General features: G+C 34.1%; 1 protein-coding gene across 1 annotated transcript in view; it reads right to left on the bottom strand.

Annotated features, from left to right (window-relative positions):
- Window positions 1–18,973, bottom strand: part of LOC110112952 (UTP--glucose-1-phosphate uridylyltransferase 3, chloroplastic) — a gene marked incomplete at its 3' end in the record, with an annotated part of 82,907 nt that overhangs the window by 44,747 nt on the left and 19,187 nt on the right. The window contains 3 exon segments of the mRNA XM_020845358.2: window positions 3,669–3,763; window positions 3,834–3,925; window positions 13,188–13,346. Coding sequence (XP_020701017.2) covers window positions 3,669–3,763; window positions 3,834–3,925; window positions 13,188–13,346 — 346 coding nt within the window.

Consider the following 18,973-nt stretch of genomic DNA (forward strand, 5'->3'; position numbering starts at 1 on the left):
TCCAGTATTGGAACCATCATGCTGTGATCCATAGTAAGAAGAGTTTCCTATCATCTCTTCCATATTTCTTTGTGTGACCTCCTTTGTGATGGCAAACTTCTTTAAATAATTTGTACATTATTTTTCACCTCATCAGAAACTTTTGCACATGGTCCCACATTGACATGAGTGCAGGCTAGATGATCCTTCAATCTCTTGACACCACCAGTTATGCATTTCTCACAGAAATTACATTTCATGTAAACATATCCCTTCTTTGCACCTTCTCGCCTGACACTTCAACTTGAGTTCCATATTTCCATGCAGGATCTTTCCTTCTTGTGCCACTAGTCATGCTAACAATATGACATATTTTAACAATTATTTATACTACCAATAATAAAACAACATGAATACAAAAATATACCAGTCTGTCAGGGGTCCAAGGGGGAGCTACCCCCTGGCGGGGTTCGACCAGACAGGGTATTTTGAAATTTTGCTTGTACATGCTCGGTACCGAGCGTGTACATGCTTGGTACCGAGCATGTACACGCTAAGTACCGAGCGGTATTGGCTCGGTACCGAGCGGTACATGCTCGGTACTGACCGGTACATGCTCGGTACCGAGCATGTACTGAGGGACGAATGAAAGAAAGTCGAATCATTAGTTATTCAAGCTTTCGTTATTGCACGTCAAAGTCAAGGCCACAACACCGCGTACCTGCTCTTCCGACCTAACTGATGCCTGAATGTTTCCTGCACTCACAACTTCGGCTTCATTTCTTTCCCTGCGTCGTCTCCTTCCGACTTCGTCTCCTACACTCACGGCTTCGTCTCATTCCCTCACAGCTTCGTCTCTTTCCCTCACGACTACGCCTTTAGTTCGCCTTTCAATTCTTATAGGAAGCCCTAATCCTATATGCGAATACACGAACATGAATCGACTGCGTCGTATTTACATATATACCGAAGAAAAAATTTTGAGGTGGTGCCTCATACTACCTCGAGGCGTTACGCTCTAATGCGTACGCCTCGTGCAAAAAAAATCGTATGCTTAGCTAGATTGTTTGAGGTGTAAGCCCCGATATGCATGACTTCCACCTCGGCTTGAGGCGCGACTCAATGCAGACGCCTCGTCCGCTTTTTTAATGGTTGGATCCACCTGAGCATCCTCATCTCTGCAACACTTAACTTAATATTATGCTTCTCTTTTAATGGCCAAAACTTTGCACCATAAAGCATTGCAGGTCTTACTACCATCTTATAGAATTTTCCCTTAAGTTTGAGAGGGACTTTTCTATCACACAACAAGCCCGCTGCATTCCTCCACTTCAACCATTCAACTTGAATTCTACTAATAATATCCACATCTATTTTATCATCACTTTGAACAATAGACTTTTAATAGAACACAATGGAGAAAAAGGATTCATGTAGCCGACCCCACGTAGTGGGATAAAGGCTTGATGTTGTTGTTGTTGTTGTTGTTTGAACAATAGACCCAAAATATCTCAAACCTATACTCTTAACTTCATCGTCGAAAGTTATAATCCCCCACTAGATCTATTATACTAAAATTACACTTTATATATTCAATTTTATATCTACTCAGACGAAAGCCTTTAAACTTTACGGTTGACATCCATAATAAAGTTTATCTTAACTCCCTCTCTAGTCTTATCAACAAGAAGAATATTATCAGCAAAAAACATACACTAGGATACAACCTCTTGCAAATGTCTAGTAAGAACATTCATGACTAAAGAAAAAAGATATAGGCTTAAGGTTAATCCTTGATGTAATCCAACTGAAATAGGAAATACTTGGTCAAACCACCTTTTGTTTGAACACAAGTAACAGCTCTTGCATACATAGCCTTAATGACTTAAATATAATGCCCTTTCTTATGCAGAACTCTCCATAGCACTTCTCTTTAAAGTTTATCATATGCTTTCACTAAATCAATAAAAATTATATATAGATCCTCCTTATTCTCTCTATACTTCTTCATCAAATATCTCAATAAATGTAAAGCTTCCATAGTATAGACCTATGGGGCATAAATTCAAATTGATTTTGAGAAACATTACTGTCACGCCGCAATCTATGCTTCATAACTCTTTCCTATAGTTTTAAAGTATGACACATTAACTTAATTCCTCTATAATTCGCTTAATCTTGTGCATCACCTTTATTATCAAAAAAAAGAATCAACACACTTATTCTCCACTCATCTGACATCTTTATAGTCTTCAAAATAATATTAAAAAGTTTCGTAAGGCACGAAATTTCTTCATCTCCTAAGCATTTTCACACCTTTAATGGAATATCATCAGATCCAACAGTTTTTCCACACCATTTTTTTAAAGCCTCTTTAACTTTAGTTTTACACTTTTACTAATACGCTGATAAAAACAAATATATTTATTTTTATTTAGAGTGCTAAGGTCACTAAATTCAATCACATTCTCATAATCTTCATTGAAAAGTTTAACAAAATATCTCATCCACCTTTATTGAATATTCTCTTCTAATAAAAACACTTTTTGATCTTCGTCCTTAATACATTCTTGAACTAAATCCTTACTAATTCTATCTCTTTGTTTAGTTAACATATGCATATATCTTTCGCCCACCTTAGCATCATTAAAAGCAAAAAATTTTGCATTGTAAATTGCTTTCATAGACTCCTTGCGGACATCTTTATATATTTCTTAATTATCATAATTTTTATAATTAAACCAATTTTTCTAACAAATCTTCTTATTTTTTATCTTTTCTTGCACATTTTGATTCCACCACCAACTATTTATACTATTAGCAATTTTTTACTTTGATACCTCAAGCATATCTTACATTCTTAATATCACTAGCTATTTTATTTCTCACATAACATTAACTTCCTCATACACAGACAAAATCTTAAGATCTTGAGTCTTACTTTTAAAAATATTTTTGTTAATATTTTTTAAATGCCCCCATCTAGTCTTAGAATAATGATTTATTTTATTTTTTATCTCTTGCCACTCATCTAAAATCCAAAAATAATAAACAATGTTGCGTACATAAACTTTCACTTGGAATAACTTTACAATATTTGCAATCTAAAATATCTATTTTTCTTATAAGAAAATAATCAATTTAAATTTTACTATATCCATTCTTATAAGTGATGAGATGTTTATCTCTTTTCTTAAATAAGGTATTAGTAATTACAAAATTATAAGTTAGGAAAAATCTAATACGGTCTTACCACCTTCATTAGTCGCTCCAAAGCCTTAGCCAACGTGAATGATTTAAAATCATCTACATCTCTATCAACATGTCCGTTTAAATCTCCTCAGCTCTTTTTTCAATATGTATCTTTTGTATTAATTCTTCTAAGTCATTTCAAAACTTTTATTTTGAACACATATTCAAACCTACTTGAGGAGTACAAGTGCTCATAATATTAATAATCTTAGTTTCAACAACAATCTTTAAAGCTATAATTCTATCTTCAATTCTATCAATTTTTATGACAATATCCTTCAAACTCTTATCTAAAATCACACCTACACCATCGTAGAAGTTAAAAAAAAATAAAGACATCAAGGAAAAGAAATGTTTTCAAAATTGTCTGAATAGTCTATTGGAAATGCCTTCTATAATTCTATCAAGCCTAGAATGTCTAATAGAATAGCACATGCCTGATGTAATGACTTGTCTACCATTTTCCTTTTCCTTTTAGCTGATGAAGTAACCCGTCTCCTTTCATTATATAAAATAAAGGTATCCAGTAAACCTGTAGCAGGTTAGACATGATAAGAGACGGTACAAAAACCAAAAAAGAAAAACAAGGAAAAGCTACATACTCTGAATGCCTTCGTTGCACCTAGAAGCATATGTGTTCAGAAAATTGTCGGCAATATTTTGCATCGTGCACTCTAGTCTACCACCAGAAACACTGGGGAAAAAAAAACAATTCCTCAAATACACCATAAATGGAGCAACATAATAAGAATAGACATAGCTTAACATAAATTTTGACAAATCACAGCTTAACGAGAGAATATGACTAAACCATGATACTAAAATTTTGTGCGATTCCCATCTGTTAAAAAAGGTGAACGTACTATAAGCTAGGATTGCTTTGGCACACCAATCACTTCACACACCAGCCTAAAGGAGTCCAATGAGCAAAGGCGGTAGTGAATGAGTCCAGTTCTACAGCTCCAGATATGCCAGAAATCATAAAGAATTAGCTGGAAAAAGCTTGCAATCCATACTCAGGCCTCAAACTCATACGGGAAAGCGAGCGCAATCCTAGACGCCCACAAAAATGAAAGCCTCGGCATAAAATACTTCCAAAATATTTAAATGTTGAATTGTATGGAAAAACAGCAGACTTATTCCAATATCAAAAATTCACATAAGAATAGACCTCCCTATAACGGGAACCCTAAAAAATACTGGGCCTTCATGGCCTTCTCAAGGCAGCAGCTGAAAAGAAGGGAGCTATCTGTTGTGGCAAAACAGGCCAAACATTGACTTCATTTCCTTGCATATATGACGTAGTAAAAAGAGCCCTAAGTCATTTATCAGGGGTGCAAAGGTGACATATCATAGTTCCTATAAACTTCTACATAATGTTTGAGCTAAAGTTACTTTACAAGTATATAAATTTGTTTTAACTCAAACATGATTTCTATTTGAGAAAAAATTGACCCAAGCCAAGTTAACTGAATGATAGCTTTTGATGACAACAAAGACCAGCTGCAGTGGTGGAGCCACAAAAATATTGAAAATGCATGATAATGCTTGTTCTAATTAAAAGCCTCTTCATATGGATGATATGGTGATAGTATCGTAAAAATTATATAATAAACAAGAATCGCAAACGAGTTCCACCGATATTTATTGAACTAATGAAACGTGATCACAATGCTGTAAAAGGTTGCATATTCAAGTAGAGTGAAAGAAACAGACTAAAATGGAATTAGAGGAGTAATACGGTCTATGTACAGCACAAGAATCTACTAGTGCTACTGCCCAAAGCCATATTTATAGATAGAGGATTAAATTCTCAACCGCCCTAGCCTTGTTGTTTGAACACAAGTAAGATCACCTGCATGCATATCTGTAATGACTTGAATATAAGCATTATTATCTCCTTTCTTTTCTAGAACCTCAAAGCACTTCTCTTGAAACTTTATCATATGCTTTTTTTAAATCAATAAATAGCAAATGAAGATCATCTTTATTCTCTCTACACTTCTCCATCAAACTTTTTGATAAATGTATAGCTTCCATACTTGACCTACCAGGCATGAATCTAAATTGATTTTAAAAAACATTAGTGTCGGGACGTAACCTATATTCAGTAACTCTCTCCCATAATTTTAATGTATAACACATTAACTTAATTCCTCTATAATTCGCACACTCTTGTGCATCACCTTTAATCTTAAAAATAGGAACCAACACACTTCTTCTCAATTCATCTGAGATCTTCTTAACTTCAAAATAATATTTAAAAATTTTGTAAGCCAAGAAATTCCTTCATCTCCCAAACATTTATATACCTATATTGGATTATCATCAAGCTCAATAGTTTTTTCACTCTTCATTTCCTTTAAAGCCTCTTTTAGTTTTATGAATACGACAATAAAAAAAAATGTATATTTTCATTTAAGGTGCTAAGCTCACTACAATCAATCGTATTCTCATAATCTTTATTGAAAAACTTATTAAAATATCATATCCAGCTACATTGAATATCCTCTTCTAATAAATTCTTTTTTTATCTCCATACTTAATTCACTTCACATGAATTAAATCCTTACTTCTCTTATCTCTTTATTTAGTTAACTTATGCATACATCTTTCGCTCTTCTTAATATATAATCTATTAAATAAATAACCAAAAACTAAATTATGTACATTAACCATTGCTTTCTTAGACTCCTCACAGGACCTTTACATATTTCCCAATTTTCTGAGCTTTTATATCTAAATCAATTTTTATAACAAAACTTTTTATTTTTTTTTTATTTTTGCACATTTTATTTCACCATCAACTATTGTTACTATTAGGTGCTTCTTCATTTGATACTCCAGTACATACTTTTCAATATTCTTAATAACACTAGTTACTTTCCTCATATTATATTATCTTTTTCGTATACATTCAAAATCTTAAGATCTTGAATCTTACTCTTAATAATACTTTCGTTAGTGTTCTTTAAATGCGCCTATCTTAGGGCTGTCAATATTTAACACAACCCAAAAATTCCAGTTTCGATCAACATGTTAAAAAAACTGGTTGAGTTCGAGTTTAAATTTCTGACCAGATTGTAGATTCAGGTTGGGCCAACCCGAAAACTCAAAAGCCACCTACACTCATCCTCCGTTGTGCTCATCAATTCGCTCGCTGGCCGCGCTTGAACGCCCGTGCTTAGTCACCCTTGTTAGCTAATTTAGTCGGGTCAAACCGGGTTAGAGGTGGGTCAGGTTAGGATCTGGATTTGTGACTCGTTTAGCTAATCGAGTCAGGTCAATTGAAGATGGGTCAGTTTCAGATTGAATCTGAACCAGACCCGAAAACTCATTTTGACACTCCTGCCCCATCTAATCCTAGAATAATAATTTACTTTATTTTTCATATTTCACCCCCTTCATTTTAAAGTTCAAAACTAGTAAACAATATTCGATACATAAACTTTCACTTGAAATAACTTTACAATCTTTGCAATCAAAATGATTTATTTTTTTATAAAAAAGAATCAATCTGAATTTTATTATATCCATTTTTATAAGTGATGAGATACTCATCTCTTTTGTTAAATAAAATATTACAAATTATAAAATCATAAGTTAAAGTAAAATCTAACAATATTCTACCACCTTCATTAGTAGAGCTCCAAATCAATAGTCATTATGAATATTTTTAAAATCTTCTACAACACTACTAATATCTTCAATTAATCTCCTCTAATAAAAAAAATTTCTTCAAGAGATATTATCTTTTGTATTAATTCTTCTAAGTTATTTCAAAATTTAAATTTTGAATACAAATTCAAGCCTACTTGCGAAGCATAAGCACTTACAATATTAATATTTTCAACATCAACAACAATTTGGTGGTGGAAACAAAATGTGTAGGAAAATATAAAAAAATAAAAAGATTTGTTATAAAAATTAGTTTAGTTGCAAGAATTCTGTTAATTGGGAAAGATATAAAAATGCATGTAATGAGTCTAAGAAAATAATTTGCAATGCAACGATTTTAGATTTTAATGATTTATATAATATATTAGAAACTAAGGAGGGAGAAATATATATAAGTTAGCTAAATAAAGAGATAGGAGTAGTAAGGATTTAGTTCAAGTGAAGTGTATTAAGGAATGAAGATAAAAAAGTGCTTTTATTAAAAGAGGATATTCAACAAAGATGGATGAGATACATTGCTCAACTTTTCAATGAAGATTATGAGAATGTGATTGACATTAGTGACCTTAGCACCCTAAATGAAAATAAAAATTTTTTATGAGCATATTAGTAAAATTGAAATTAAAGAATTTTTAAAGAAAATAAAATGTTGAAAAACTATTGGACCTGATGATATTACAATAAAAGTGTGGAAATGCTTAGGAGATGAACAAATTTCTTAGCTTACTAAACTTTTTAATATTATTTTGAAGACTAAAAAGATGTCAAATGAGAAGAGAATGAGTATGTTGATTTCTATTTTTAAGAATAAAGGTGATGCACAAGATTGTGCGAATTATAGAGGAATTAAGTTAATGTGTCATACTTTAAAACTATGGGAGAGAGTTATGGAGCATAGGTTACGGCATGATACTAAAGTTTCTCAAAATCAATTTGGACTCATGTCAGGTAGGTCTACTATGGAAGATATACATTTATTAAAAGGTTTGATGGAGACGTATAGAGAGAATGAGGATCTACATATGATATTTATTGATTTAAAGAAAGCATATGATAAAGTTTCATGAGAAGTGCTATGGTGCATAATGGGAGAGAATTCTATGATATTCATGCTTTAAAACTATGGGAAAGAGTTCTACATAAGAAAGGGGTTAATAATGTTTATATTCAAGTCATTAAGGATATGTATGAAGGAGCTGTTGAGCTCAGACACAAGGTGGTTTGACCAAGTGTTTTCCTATTTCAGTTGGAATACATCAAGGGTCAGCCTTAAGCTCATATCTTTTTTCATTAGTCATAGATGTTCTGACTAGACATTGCAAGAGGTTGTACCCTGTTGTATGGTTTTCGTTGATGATATTCTTCTTGTTGATAAGACTATAGATGGGGTTGAAGGTAAACTTGAATTGTGAAGGTTAACATTAGAGTCTAAAGACTTTCGTTTGAGTAGATCTAAAAATGAATATATGGAGTGTAATTTTAGTAATAATAGATCTACTAGGGGATTGCGCTTTGGGCGATCAAGTCATTAATAAGAACACTCATTTTAGATATCTTGAGTTTATTGTTCAGAGTGATGTTGATATAGATGAGGATAATATTAGTAGAATTCAAGTTGGATGGTTAAAGTGGAGGAATGCATTGGGCTTGTTATGGGATAGAAAAGTCCCTATAAAACTTAAGGAAAAATTCTATAAGATGATAGTGAGACATGCAATGCTTTATGGTGTAGAATGTTGGCCATTAAAAGAGAAGCATAATATTAAATTAAGTGTGATAGAGATGAGGATGCTTAGGTGGATGAGGATATGAAATTAGTATATATGTGAAAGGTTGGAGTAGCTCCAATAGAAGATAAGATTAGAGAGAATCGTCTTAGATGGTTTGGTCACATAAAATGACAGTCTTCCGATAACCCGATTAGGAAAGTAGATGTATTAGATTTGACTTATGTTAACAAAGGTAGAGATAGACCTAAAAAGACTTGGTTAGAAAATATTAGAAATTACTTTTTTTTATATTTAGATGAAAATTTGACTCTTAATAAAATACAATAGATAAAAAAGGATTCATGTATCCGACCTCACATATTCGGATAAAGGCTTGTTTTTGTGAGGGATATCAATTTCGGGTCACGAGTCGGGTTCGAGTCGAACCCGAAACTGACCCGGCACTATTTGGGTCACATGAACCCTCCTGTTTTTGCAAACAGGTCAGTTTTTCGAACCCGAACCCGACTCGCTTAGGGTTCGGGTCAACCCGACATAACCCGAATGACCTGGGACCGACAAAAAAATACATATTTTCGTGTTAAAAAAAGGGCTAATCTCCTATTTTCGGGTAAAAAACGTGTCAATTTCAGGTATCCAGGTAAAAAATGGAATTTCAGATAGAAAACGGGTCAATTTCAGGTTACTGGGTCAACCCCAACCCAACCCAATTTTTGAAACGGGTCGATTTATTGAACCCGAACCCAACCCATTTCGAGTCCAGGTTGACCCTAACCTGAAATTTTTGGGTTGGGTTCGAGTCGGATTTTTGGGTCGTGTCAAATATTGACACCCCTAATTGTTGTATCAATAACAATTTTTAACGTTATAATTCTATCTTCAATTCTATAAATTTATACAATATAAACTTTCAAACTCTTATCTATAATCACAGTCACATCATTCCTAATACAGCTTTTACCTGAATACCATAGTTTAAATCATAAACTATCAATCCCCTTAGTCTTTTCTCCAACCCATTTAATTTTTTGAATGCATAGAATATTTATCTTTCAATGAATCATAATATTTATTAATTTCATTAATTTATCTCTAAGAAGACAGATTCCAAGTTATTATCCTAATTATAATTTCATGGACTAGCATGGCTCACCACCATCTTATAAAATTTTTTCTTAAGTTTGAGGGGTACTTTTGATCACACAACAGGCCTAATGCATTCCACCACTTGAACCATCCAACTTGAGTTCCATAATATCTTCATTTATTTCACCATCATTTTGAATAATATACTCGAGGTATATAAAAAGTGTACTCTTTTTAATTACTTGATCACCCAATGTCACAATCCCACCACTAGATCTATTTGTACTAAAATAACATTTTAAGTATTTGGTTTTAAATCTACTAAAATGAAATTCTTTAAAATCTAAGGTTAACCTCTATAATTCAAACTTTTTATCAACTCTCTCTAGTCTTATCAACAAGAAGAATATCATCAATAAAAAGTATACACCAAAGTAAATCCTCTTGCAAATGTCTAGTAAGAACATCCATGACTAATGCAAAGAGATATGGGCCTAAAGCTGATCCTTGGTGTAATCTAACTAAAATAGAAAAATATTTGGTCAAACCACCTTGAGTTTGAACCTAAGTAATAACTCCTATATACATATCCTTAGTGACTCGAATATAAGCATTATTAACTCTTTTCTTTTCTAGAATTTTTCATAGCACTTTTCTTAGAATTTTATCACTTGCTTTCTCTAAAAGGTTGTTGGGTTGGAATACAAAGTGGTGCAAAGTATTTCAAATGCAAGGGTTTTGAAAATTTTTGTGTTTGGCTGTTCATTTTTCAAGTAAACCAAACTCGCCCAGATTTGAGCGAGAAACGTTTACACCACAAACAAGCTACCTTAACCGTCGCCCGCCATCGCCGTCACCTGCCAGCCACCACAAACCGCCGTCGCCACCGGCCACCCACCGCCAGCAACCGTCATCACCAGCCTCCACCAACCACCACCACCGTCTGCCGACGCTAACCGCCTCCGCCAACCACCACCATCACCGTCACCTCCCCTGCCGGCCACCACCATTTTTGAACTTTACACTACATTTTAATACTTCAAACCAAACAAAAAGAAAATCATTCACTTACATTTACTTTATATTAATCCAAACAACTCCAAAAGTATTCATTTTATATCGCATTTTTTTACACTGCATTCCTTTTTTATTGTATTCCTCTTTTAGCCAACCAAATAGTCCATAAATCAATAAATATCATATATAAATCATCCTTACCCTCTCTAAACATCTCCATCAAAACTCTCAATAAATATATAACTTTCATAGAAGGCATATCGAGCATAAATCCAAACTCGTTTTGAGAAATATTAGTATCACGTCGTAGCATAACCCAAATTTTAATATTTTGAATCGTACTCTCAAAAATATTTTCTTAGAATTTTAAATACCCTTATATAATCCTAAGCGATTTACTTTATCTTTCATTTTTCACCCCCTTACCTTTAAGTCCAAAATTAATAAACAATGCTGGTACATAAACTTTTGTTTAGAATGACTTTACAATATTTGCAATATATACAATTTATTTTTCACATAAGTAAATAAGCAATCTAATTTGTAAAATATTCATTCTTATAAGTGATGAGATGCTCCACTCTTTTCTTAAATAAGATATCAATAATTATAAATTATAAGCTAGTGCAAAATATAATATAATTCTACCATTTTTATTAGTTGCTTTAACTTGATAACCGCCACAAATGATTTTTAAATTTTCTACCACTATACCAACATATTCATTTAAATCTCCTCCAATAAAAATTATTTCTTCAAGAGCTATCCTTCATATCAATTATTCTAAATCATTCCAAAATTTTATTTTTGAATACAAATCCAAGCCTACTTAAGAAGTATAAGCGCTTATAACATTAATAATCTTAGCATCAATAACAATCTTTAAAACTATAATTATATCTCTAATTTTATTAATTTTTATAACATTATCATTCAAAGACTTATGTATAATAACATACATCATTTCTAATACGACTCCGACCTAAATACCAAAGTATAATTCACAAACTATTAATCTCCTTAGCTTTTTTTCAACCCATTTAGTTCTCTGAATACGTAAATATTTATCTACCTATGAATTATAATATATATTAATTTTATAAATTTGTGTGTAAGAGTACATATCATAGCTGTCAATGGGCGCGGCGCACCTACAGCGTCATGTTCATGGCGAGGAGCATGTGTTTAAAATAGCGTGCGCTATTTGCGCCACATGTGAGCCATGGCGCATTGCGCACGACGCAAAATAGCGCGCCAAATTATTTTTAACTTTTGGTATACTTATGAATATTTTTTATACCGCTTAGTACCGCTAGTTACATGCTCTGTACCGCTAGGTACAGCTCGGTACAACCAGGTACAAGCTCAGTACCGCTAGGTACACGCTCGGTATCGCTAAGTACATGCATGATACCGCTCGGTACCGCTCGGTACCGCTCGGTACATGCTCGGTACCGCTCGGTACATGCTTTGTACCGCTCGGTACAGCTCGATACAACTAGGTACACGCTCGGTATTGCCAAGTACATGCATGATACCGTTGGGTACCGCTATGTAAATGCTCGGTACCACTCGGTACATGCTCGGTACTGCTCGGTACATGCTCGGTACCGCTCGGTACATGCTCGATACCGCTCGGTACATGCTCGGTACCGCTAGTTACAAGCTTTGTACCACTCGGTACAACTAGGTACACGCTCGGTACCGCTCCCTTGGAACCCGGCAGCCCCCATATTATGTTTCTTGGACAATATTATGTTTCTTTTATCTAAATTTGTTTGCTTTTAGGTGATCATAAAATGTCATATTCAGTTCTTATAGGATTATGAAGTAGCGGTACCGAGGGTGATAAAGAGGATTATGAAGTGGGAGACAATGTTGAAGAAGATAATGAAGCTTTTTAAACATTTGCTGATGATGATGATTCCCAAGAAGAGTAGATTAAATTCTTATTTGATCTTTAAAAAAAAAGATTGTAGTATTTGAATTATGAGATATTTGAATGTTACTTAGTCGAATTTATATATATTATGGTTGTCTTTTATTATTATGATAGCTTGTGCGAGCACTGGTGCAGCAGCCCTTACACATTTTTGTTGTATACAAGTCATAAAGCATGTCGCTTCCGGCGAATGCACTAGCATTAACACAATGTATTAAAGGAATCATTTCATGTCATAAGTGTACGCTAAGTTTTATGTTTGTTGTTGACAATCTAACGTAACCCACCACTTTTCTCAACAAGGGCTTGGAATCCGGCAAAGAGAATGCTGCTACTTTGCAAAACTATGAGAATATTTCCATTCAGAAAAAAAAAAAAGGCACTTTGATTTTAAATGATAATTGCAAGAGAACAAGAACTAGTTTATAAAAGAAAGAAGACCAACATGCAACCTAGGAACAATAAAATGGATGACATAAAATATTAAAATGTAGGATATGTACCTGTGCTGAATCCCAAGATGGTCCACATATGTAACCGGCTTTTTCATGTTCAGTACCAATCCTGGTAAGGAGCTCCTGCTTTTGCTAGCTCCAATGCTCTCTGCAGCCCTTAAATCAACATAGAGAACGTTTGTATTGGCTGGAAATTCTGCCTGCAAACTTATACCAAAACACAAAAAGAATTTTTATTATAAATAATCCAAAGGAACCAAACTGGAACCATAATCAATGACAAAATACTAAATAACTAAACATAATCTCAAGCCTTTCAAGAAACCGTGATGAATTAACGAAAACAAAGATAAAGGGAAAAAAAAGGGACTAACATAGCAATGCCCAAGTTTACAATGTCAATGTTCCAAAATAGCCGAAATAATCAAACTAAATGGCCGATATAATCAAATAAAATAAAGGTGACGCAAACTTAATTAATTAGAAAAAAACGAGGATTTTGTAGTTACATGAAATCATGTCATCAACATCAAGACGAATTTGTATACACCATTTGCCCATTTATTCTATTTGGTGTTTGGTACTTTGAATTCTTTTTTAAAATAAACTTGGTATTTGTTCTTTCTAATGAAAGAAATTTATATTTTGAATTCAGAAGAATTCAACTCAAATAAAAACAAGAATCCAGGCAAGCAAAAAGTTTATCATTACTTCATATTTGGTACAAATCAAATACTACTGGGGCTTTCTTCATCACTGTCTTTACTAGAGCTTGCATCTTTTATCAAACCTTTAAAAATCTCCTTATTCTGATTATAGTAAAGACTTTCTTTCTACTAACTTTCATCACAAAAGTTGAATCCCTTCATAAAACTGGCAGACAAGATTTCTTTGTAATTGGCAGTTTGGGTTAATGTCCCGAATAACTCATTGGTTGTCTTCAAATTCTTTTCGTTTTCTTGCATCAATCTAACATGTTCTTCAAGCACGATATTACACATATGGACAACTTTCAAATCTAATTTGCTCTTTTCAATCATGGAAGTCAACATTGTCAGGATGCTCACCTTTTCAAATATTTTCACCTTCAGTTTCTCGGCCGCTAACTCAACCCTTCACTTTTGGCCTTCCTTTTCCCAATGACTCATTCAATTCAGCAATTTTCCCCTCAAATATAGCTATTGTCGCATTTTGCCTCATCATCTGGGGAAGCATCTTCTTTAGTTAGTTGTTCTAATACAGTTGTATTACCAATTGATCGCATTCACCTTACTAACTATGTGGTGGAATACTCTTGCTAGAATACAACCATATTTGTTTCCAGCAACTTCAAGAAAATAATAGGGCCGACAGCATAAGTTGTTGAGTACACATTCTCTGGCAACGCCGGCTCAAAAGAAAAATCTATCAACCCCGATAAAGGATCTTTATTCAGCATCAAATTTTTCTTCGCCGCTTGTGGAGAAAGTAGGCATCTAACCACTTATATTTGTAGAGAATTGTTGCTTTTCAAAAAAGGGGGCTTGATAATTCCTATGTATTTACCTTGAACTTCTCCAGGGACCTATAAAAGTCATACCATGACCCTCACATTCACCACCCTGCTTATTCAAATGCCACCTTGCGCTTGAGGTTAGCAAAGAAGAGGGGTACTATTGGAGAATTTTGTCATCTTCAACGGATTAGGATATTTTGTGACCGAGTACTGCATAAAAAATAATATATTATTTTGAAGTACAAAAATATTATTTCTCCATGAACTCAATAACAAAACTCACAATTTTAATTTTAACAGTGATATTCTCCTATTCAATATTTGGTTGAATAGGGTTTATTTTATTTTGGGGTATAAATATTTCCCTATGGTTAATTACATCTCAAGCATTTGTCACTTGAGAACACTTTTGAATAAACTAGTAGTTTCTTTCTTTTTTTAGAGTCATCAAAACAAATGGCTATTATTTTCATTTTGAAATTTGTGAAATTCTTATTCAAATATTTAGTCTTTGGGAATTTCAAGGATGATAAGATCAATTTTAACTCAGATTTTAGGAAAGAAAGCCAAAAGAATGAAATGCAAGAGCACTTGATTATGAGAAAGCTCAGAGTTACACAAACTATCATATGTTGGGCTTTATATTTTAAAATTAAATTTTGGTTCAAGTTGACAAATTTGATTTAAATTGTTGTGGTTTATATTTCAACAATTCATGTTGAAAAAAAAGACTGGAATATGAGGGCTTATTAAGTGACTAAAAGTCAACAATAGCCTTGGATTCTAAAGCTAAGGTAAGGGGTAGTGCCTCGAACCTACGTCTAACTAAGTGTAAGGGACTTATAAATCTATGCCTCACATGAGGCATAAGCCAGCCTGACCTCTGAATTTACAATCCTACCTAGAAAGGGCTATCAGCCAAACCCACCTAACCGCTTTTAAAATTTATAGTCCGATCTCAATGCATATCACGAGTAAGGAAGGTTGTTTTAATTTTAAAAAATATGACTTACAATTTGACTTTTAGACCAAAATGTACGACAATGTGGGTATGCAAATGCTGACTCACTGAAATAAAAATTTTTGTTATATGATCTTTAAGTGAAGGCCTTTTAAATGTGACACACTGGCCATACATGATCATTTTAATATTTTGTATTTGAAAGTTGGCTTATTTGAGTAAGCCATGCAAATTTTAATAGATAAATACATATTGTACTATAATTGATTTTTTTTATTTAAATCTTTTAATTTGTAGAGCTTACAGTACAACACATGTCCATGCCACCGCCAAGCAAAAGCAAATGACCAAACCTAAGAAAAACAAGCATTTCTAATGTACACTCAGAAAACAATCAAACATGCATTTATATATAAAATCAACCAAAACATGAAAGTAAATAATGTCCAAATTATTACAATCATATTTGACAGCTGAGTTGACAATCATTATACAACACAATCAAATTATTTTTTTACAGACTTAGCTTCTGGGGTCCTACACGGTAAAAGATTTAAGTTTGTAAAATAAAAAACAGAACTAGAAACTGTTTATATGACAGCAATAGCAATAAACATCACAGAATTGTCTGGCACTTAAAAGAATCAAGCCCTATTTCTACCCAATTGATCGTGTCTCCTTGGGGGGGGGGGGGGGGTAAAAAGGGCAGCCAAGAAAGGGTTTAACAAGCGCCTGCAAGCAAACAGTGTTAGATAATCATGATTTATTTTTACCCCCCTCTTGAACATGAACACCTATAGAAAAAATAAGTACATCTCTATCCTATCCACTTAAGAGCAACTGCCCACAATAACGATAATTCAATAGTCATCACAACGCAACATCAATCACATGTACAGAAAAAGAAAAATCTTAATTCTAATATGCCTAGGAGTTGTGCACCTAATTGTATGTCGACTGTGTGGCATGTTACTACAAGAGGTATTTTGTTTTGTTGAGAAATAAAAGATGTTTAATCTCAATATCCACAGGTGGTTCCTTTAATTTTTTTTATGACATGAAGATTTTATTTGACTTTTAATTATTTCATATTTAGAAAGGTTATGAAAAACCCATAAAGCAGCCACTACTTGCTTCGAGGCAAATCTGCTACCTATGGAATCCTAAGATCCAATGACATGGGCATTCTACTTTTCGGGTGGAATGATTAATCATTGTACCTTAGAAACCTAAGTGATTTTTAAAGAATTTTAGATTTATCTTAATGTTTGGATAAAAGAGAAGTGTCTACCTAATAGAGTAAAGTAGACATACTTAGACATCTAAAAGTTACATTGTAGTTATCATGAGAGAAGAAAAAGATAACTTGTTGATGTGATGCATGAGTTGAGTTACACAAGATTAATAAAGAAGATTTAACAATAGCTTAAACAATTATAGAATCACACATCAAGTCAAAGTCGGTTACAAGAATTCGTAGTATTCCGCTTGCTTAGGCAAAGAAATTACAAGAAAATTAACCAAACAATTTAAGCAAATACAAAGGAGAACGTAAAGTTAAAAGGTAGTGATTTGAATCCAATGATTAATAAGGAGTTGTTCACCTTGAGGCCTCTTCTCTCTTTTCTACGGAACTAGGTTGAGCGGCGGAAGATCGTCCACGCTAGGAATGAGGTTGCCACGAGGGAGGAGCCGAGAAACGTCGCCGTGGAGAAGGAACTCGGAGAAGGAACTCGGAGGTGGAGGTGGCACGGGAGGATGACCTTTAATGATCCACGTGTAGTCGAAGAATTGGTCGTCGATAGCGTCCACTAGTGTTGGTAAAATTCAATCCAAGTACTCTTCGATGGTATTGTCGAAGCCAAATCCTACGTCGAAGAAAGGAGATCTTAAGACGTGGATATCTCCGTAGATGTCGTAGAAGAGTCCGTGATCAACAGCGGGGTCCGCCATACACCATGGATTTGAAGACGAGCAATCACCACAAGCAACCCAAGGGGGGGAAGAGGCGACTTGGAGAGGAGAAAGGGAGGCCGGCGGTAGAGAGGAGGAGAGGGATGGGATTTGCTTTAGAAAACTGAAATTGATTTCAGTTTTAGGGATTTGGGAGGGAAGTTGTTTAAAATTTGATTTCCCAATTAAGAGGCAATTAAAGCATTAATGGAATTTTAATTGGATGGAGCCAAAGGGGGAGCCGGCGGTAGAGAGAGGGGGGAGAGGGAGTTTAAAACTGAAATTAGTTTTAGTTTTAGCGCAATTGGAGGGAAAAAAATATTTGAACTTAATTAGGATTTCAAATAAGATGAAGAATTAATTGCGTAATTAATGGGCAGCCCAAAGAGGGGGGGGGGCCGACGGCATGGCTAGAGAGAGAGGGAGTTATGGAGAGAGAGAGAGAGAGAGGGGGGTTTCCAAAATTGAAATGATGACTAGGAAAATTTTAAAATTAAATCCAAATCAATTTTAATTTTAAATTTGGATTCATTCAAAACTTTCCATATATAAAATTTCCAAATTTAGAAAGAATTTGAATTTTGAAATTCAAATTCCAATGAGAAGTAGGGAAGGGAGATGTGGGGAGGTGGTGGAGAGGGAAAAGGCCAGCGGCAAGGTGACCGGCCGACGGGGCTAGGGTTGGAAGAAGACAAATCTCTCACGAGCATTGTCACCATTGGAGCCCTACCCGCCGGAGATTATGGAGGAGGAGAAGAAGAATATTGCATGTAACTACCTAGAGAACTCACTAAGAGATCTCTAAGAAAAACAAAAGAACTCACTAGGAGATCTACAAGATGGAACTCACAAAGAGAACTCAAAAACAAATTTTTCATTCAATAATTCATTAACCTCATACAAGATACAAGAGCCATATAAATAGGCTCCAAATGACAACAACTACAAAAGTCTAATATGCCCCTTGGGCTACAAGAGAAAACAAATACCCACAAGGGTAAAATGGGAAAAACTAAAAATAAATAAGTAATATATAAAATGCAGATACAAATAGTCATCAGTAATAAAGGCTCTCCATCATGGCCATCGATCTCCGGTGTCGTCTCTGATAAACGCGCTGGAATCTCTTGTCGATGCCCCCATCACTTGTTTGGTTAAGTGAAGGGCTACTCAGAGTTTTGGGTTTAAGGTTGTAAATCTGAGGCTTTTGGAGCCCATGAAGTGAGGGAAAACTTGTAGATTTCAGGCTGCAAATAAAGAGTTCTCTTGACCTTTAGATGTTTTTCCAAAGAAATGAACTCATACACCTAACTTGGGTTAGGAGAATGAAGGAGAGATCGGATTTATATTGTCTTATGTGAAATTATTTGTTGATTTTAACTCAACAAATGAATTGGTTAGATATGAATCTCCTAGAGAGGATTT

Source organism: Dendrobium catenatum, unplaced genomic scaffold (genome assembly GCF_001605985.2).
Source record: "Dendrobium catenatum unplaced genomic scaffold, ASM160598v2 original_scaffold_61322, whole genome shotgun sequence".
In the NCBI taxonomy this organism is placed as follows: domain Eukaryota; kingdom Viridiplantae; phylum Streptophyta; class Magnoliopsida; order Asparagales; family Orchidaceae; genus Dendrobium; species Dendrobium catenatum.